This window comes from Buceros rhinoceros, unplaced genomic scaffold, assembly GCF_000710305.1.
Source record: "Buceros rhinoceros silvestris isolate BGI_N320 unplaced genomic scaffold, ASM71030v1 scaffold10377, whole genome shotgun sequence".
NCBI classification, from domain to species: domain Eukaryota; kingdom Metazoa; phylum Chordata; class Aves; order Bucerotiformes; family Bucerotidae; genus Buceros; species Buceros rhinoceros.
The window spans coordinates 2,312-6,639 of NW_010421576.1; the positions used below are offsets into that span (position 1 = coordinate 2,312).

Below are 4,328 nucleotides of genomic sequence, written 5' to 3' on the forward strand. Positions count from 1 at the left end.
GCTCTTGGTGAAGGGGACCATGGCTGACATCAGGAGCCACTTCCAGGTGCGAGCGGCTGTCCCAGCATCCCGATGGGCAGCGGGAGCCGGAGGTGGGAGTAGCTGCTGGGGTATTTTTTCATTTTGCTGCCTTTTCTTGTGAGAGCTCTGGGTGTGCGTGGTTGTGATCTCCTGTCCTCTCACTGCCTTGCCCTGTGCTGCTTTGCCTGTCCTCACCCGCCTCTGCCTCTAGGACCTGATGTCTTACTGTGCCCATGATGTCCAGGCCACCCACGAGGTGTTTCAGGAGCAGCTGCCACTCTTCATGGAGAGGTGAGAGCGGCTGAGCTCTGGCGAGTGTTGGCCCAGGCGCTGCGGGCTTGGCCAGCAGTGGGGAGGATTGTGGTCCCTCTGGGGAAGGCGTGCGGCTCCTCTTGCCCTTGGGGTGGTGGCAAGAGGTTGGGGATCCCTGAACCCTGTTTTAGGAGAGACTTCAGACCCCTTCTCTGTAGGTAAAAGGAGTAAACAGCTGGAGGAGGGGAGCAGGCTGAACGTGGCAGATCTGAGTGATACAGCTTTGGGGTTTTGCATGGGGCTGTTTTTAGGGCAGCAATTCATGTGCGGGTCAGGTGGAAGATACTGGGATCCTTATGGGTTTAGAAAAAGAGCTTCAAGAGTTGTGCAGGGTTGGTAAACTCTAGCTGAAGACACGTTTATGTTTGTTGCGGTCTGTTGGGAAGACCCCTTCCAGCAGACATCTAATTCCTCACTGCTTTGGGCTCTAGGTGCCCCCACCCTGTGACGTTTGCAGGGATGCTGGAGATGGGGGTGTCCTACCTGCCGGTCAACGGGAACTGGAAGAGGTACCTGGACGATGCTCAGGGCATCTACGAGGAGCTGCAGAAGGAGATGAAGAAGTCCCTGATGAATCTGGCCAATGACGCCTGCGAGCTGCTGCACGAGGACAGGTACCTGTGGGCTGGGGGTGCGGGTCCTGCCACTCGCAGGGCAGAGACCGGTCACCAGATGGTCTGTGGGGTTCTGGGGGTGGGTGCTGGGGATGAGAGCAGAGCTGCTGTGTGACAGTGGTGTGTGGGCAGATACAAGGATGACCCCTGGCTCTGGGACCTCGAGTGGGACACGCAGGAGTTTAAGCAGAAGAAGAATCCAGGGAAGAAAAAGAAGAAGAAGGATCAGAACGGGAACAGCAAAGCCTCCGTGGTGGCTGGAGCAGATGGCTCTGCACAGGAGTGGCAGGAAGGTGAGCACAGGTGGTCCATGGGGACAAGGGATGCTTGAGGGACGCTTCCCCACGTGCGCCCAGATGAAGGGATGTGGTTCCTTGGTGCCAGCACGGTGATGCGTCACTGGGGCCTGTGACCCCATGCTGGGGCATGTAGCGGGGGGCTGGGTTGAGGTCCCTGGCGGGGCAGCACAGAGGACTTTTTGCCAGCCCGTCCTCCGTGCCCCACCAGACCCTGGTCCCCCCAGTGAGGATGAGGAGCTGAAAGCCTCCGCGAGCCAGGTGTGCCTGAAGCGTCTGAAGGAGACCGTCGTGCTGCAACCCAAGAGGCTTCAGCACCTGCCGGGCCACCCGGGGTGAGTTGGGGACCCTGGGTGTCCCCAGGGCTTGCCCTGTGCTCTCTAACCCATCCTTGCTGCTCCCCAGCTGGTACCGCAAGCTATGCCCGCGCCTGGAGGAGGCAGAGTGGGTGCCAGGGCCCAGCCTCGTCAGCCTGCAGATGAGAGTGACCCCAAAGCTGATGCGCCTGGTCTGGGACGGCTTCCCGCTCCATTACTCGGAGAGGCATGGCTGGGGCTACCTGGTGCCAGGGCGGCAGGACAATTTGCTAGCAGCCCCCTCAGAGGAGGGGGGCCCTGCCTGCCCACACAGGTGAGGAGGATGTCATGGGGTGCCCAGCTGGGTTGCCCCGTGGTGGGGTTTAGGAGCTCCCTGGGACCCTGCTCACATGGTGCCCTGGAGCCTTGTGCCCTGTCATAGGTGCTTGAGCTCTGCTCCCTCCCCTGCCAGGGTGATCGAGTACCTGTACAGGCAGCACTGCCTGGAGAAAGGCAAGGAGCAGCCCCCGGGGCTTGAGGCTGCTGTGGAGGACGAGCTACTGGTGATGGACAACAGCACCATGTGGCAAAAGGTGAAGGAAGGGATGAAAGGCCCGTTGGTGGGAGGGAGACCTGGGTCCAGGCTTCTTCCCGTGTGCATTTGAAAACCAGCCCTGTGTGCAGCTCCAGGGGCTGGAGGTGAGAAATTTCCTTTAATGAATGTTGAATAACTGAAGAATTGGTGTTTGATGAGGCTTCTCTCGCGATCCCTCTCTGCCACAGGTAGAGGAGCTGAGCCAGCTGGAGGTGGATGTGGAGGAGAGAATGGGCAGAGCGGACCTGGTGCAGGTAAAGGAGGATTCCTGCAGGGAGTGGGATGGCGGGTTGGCCCCTCTTTCCTCGCTTTCCCCTTCTTGCCATGCTTGGGGGTGTTCCCAGCATCACCTTGCATCTCTGGTCGCAGGAGGAGATGGATGAGCTGTACAATCTGGCGGAGGTGAAGAGCCAGCCCTCGTACCACCACGGCAACGGTCCCTACAACGATGTCAACATCCCCGGGTGCTGGTTCTTCAAGCTGCCTCACAAGGCAAGTTGAGTGTTTCTGGGGCTCTTCCCAGGGGCTTCTTGGCCACCCTGCATCCCAGCTCCCCTGGCCCTGCTGCACAGCTGTGTCACCTTGCCTGTCACCCTAGTGCTGCAGCACTCCTGGGACCTCCCGTGATCTTGTCCCATGGCATTTTGGGTGGTGGAAATGCATCTCTGTAGCTGGGCCAGGAGGATGCACAAAGCTGTATTGGTATGAAGTGGTGGCCTGCTGAGCCCTGGCACCTCTTTTTCTGCTGAAGGACGGGAACGAGAACAATGTGGGAAGCCCTTTTGCCAAGGATTTCCTGCCCCAGATGGAGGACGGCACCCTGCGGGCCGCCGTGGGCCGCACCCATGGGACCAGAGCCCTCGAGATTAACAAAATGATTTCGTTTTGGAGGAACGCTCACAAGCGGATCAGGTGAGCAGCTGCTGTCAGCTGAATCATGACATTCCCTCCAGGAGGAGGCTGTCATGGCTGGGGGCGGTTGTGTGGACGCAGAGGTTCAGCATCTTGCCTGCTACGTGTCCCTCCAGTTCCCAGATGGTGGTGTGGCTGAAGAAAGGGGAGCTGCCTCGCGTGGTGACCAGGTACGAGGAGGAACGACCCCAGCTGGGACCACGGTTCTCTCTGTGCTGCTCCAGGAGGGCTGTTGCAGGGTGATACTCACCCTCACCTCTGCACCAGGCACCCTGACTATAACGAGGAGGATGATTACGGAGCCATCCTGCCGCAGGTGGTGACTGCAGGCACTATCACCCGCCGGGCGGTGGAGCCCACCTGGCTGACAGCCAGCAATGCCCGGGTATGGCTGCGCTCGGGTCCTTGCGGGAGTGTTTCGGGGCATTCTCTGTGTGTTTTGGACTGGTGGGAGCAGCTGGGGTTGGAAATAGGGGTTGGGGCTGGATGCTGGGATTTGAGGTGGCAGGGCAGGTGCTGGGGCCCTTCTCTTGCTGATGTGCTTTGACTCTGGGAGATGGAAAGGAGTCAGCAGAGCCTCCTGAGCTTCAGAATTTGGTGGAAGAAAAAAACACCGAAGTACTTGTTTCTGTCCTTCCCCAAGCTCCCCGCCTTCCATGCTGGAGGAACCTGGGGCAAGCGACCAAGTGGGCGATGCCCCATGTGTGTGTTAAACCTGGTTTTGACTTTCAGAGCAAGCTTTAGGGGCCTCGGGAGGGCTGTGCCAGCACGCTGTGGTTGTGGGAGGAAGGCTGCTCCTCTGCCTCGGAGGAGGAGAGGGAGGTGCAGGGGTTATGCTGAGCTGGGTATCGCGTCCCACAGGCTGATCGGGTGGGCAGCGAGCTGAAAGCCATGGTCCAGGTGCCGCCTGGCTACTCTCTGGTGGGCGCGGATGTGGATTCCCAGGAGCTCTGGATAGCCGCTGTCCTCGGCGAGGCGCACTTCGCTGGCATGCACGGTGAGCTGGGGCTGCGCCGCAGGGGAGCCGACTTGCTGGGCAGCGGGGTGACCTCCTGAGCCTGGTCCTGCTTGGCGTCCAAGCCCTGCTCCTCTCCTGGCAGGCTGCACCGCCTTCGGCTGGATGACTCTGCAGGGGAAGAAGAGCAACGGGACAGACCTGCACAGCAAGACGGCCGCCACGGTGGGCATCAGCCGGGAGCACGCCAAGGTCTTCAACTACGGGCGCATCTACGGGGCTGGGCAGCCCTTCGCCGAGCGGCTGCTGATGCAGTTCAACCATCGG

General features: G+C 60.3%; 1 protein-coding gene across 1 annotated transcript in view; it reads left to right on the plus strand.

The window, feature by feature from the left end:
- The window catches only part of POLG (polymerase (DNA directed), gamma), a gene marked incomplete at its 5' end in the record, with an annotated part of 9,719 nt that overhangs the window by 2,307 nt on the left and 3,084 nt on the right, over positions 1-4,328 (plus strand). Inside the window, 13 exons of the mRNA XM_010139719.1 lie at positions 233-312; positions 765-947; positions 1,080-1,240; positions 1,455-1,578; positions 1,649-1,873; positions 2,012-2,132; positions 2,323-2,388; positions 2,504-2,626; positions 2,886-3,046; positions 3,163-3,216; positions 3,314-3,431; positions 3,908-4,043; positions 4,147-4,318. Coding sequence (XP_010138021.1) covers positions 233-312; positions 765-947; positions 1,080-1,240; positions 1,455-1,578; positions 1,649-1,873; positions 2,012-2,132; positions 2,323-2,388; positions 2,504-2,626; positions 2,886-3,046; positions 3,163-3,216; positions 3,314-3,431; positions 3,908-4,043; positions 4,147-4,318 — 1,724 coding nt within the window. The remainder of the gene's footprint in view (positions 1-232; positions 313-764; positions 948-1,079; positions 1,241-1,454; positions 1,579-1,648; positions 1,874-2,011; positions 2,133-2,322; positions 2,389-2,503; positions 2,627-2,885; positions 3,047-3,162; positions 3,217-3,313; positions 3,432-3,907; positions 4,044-4,146; positions 4,319-4,328) is intronic.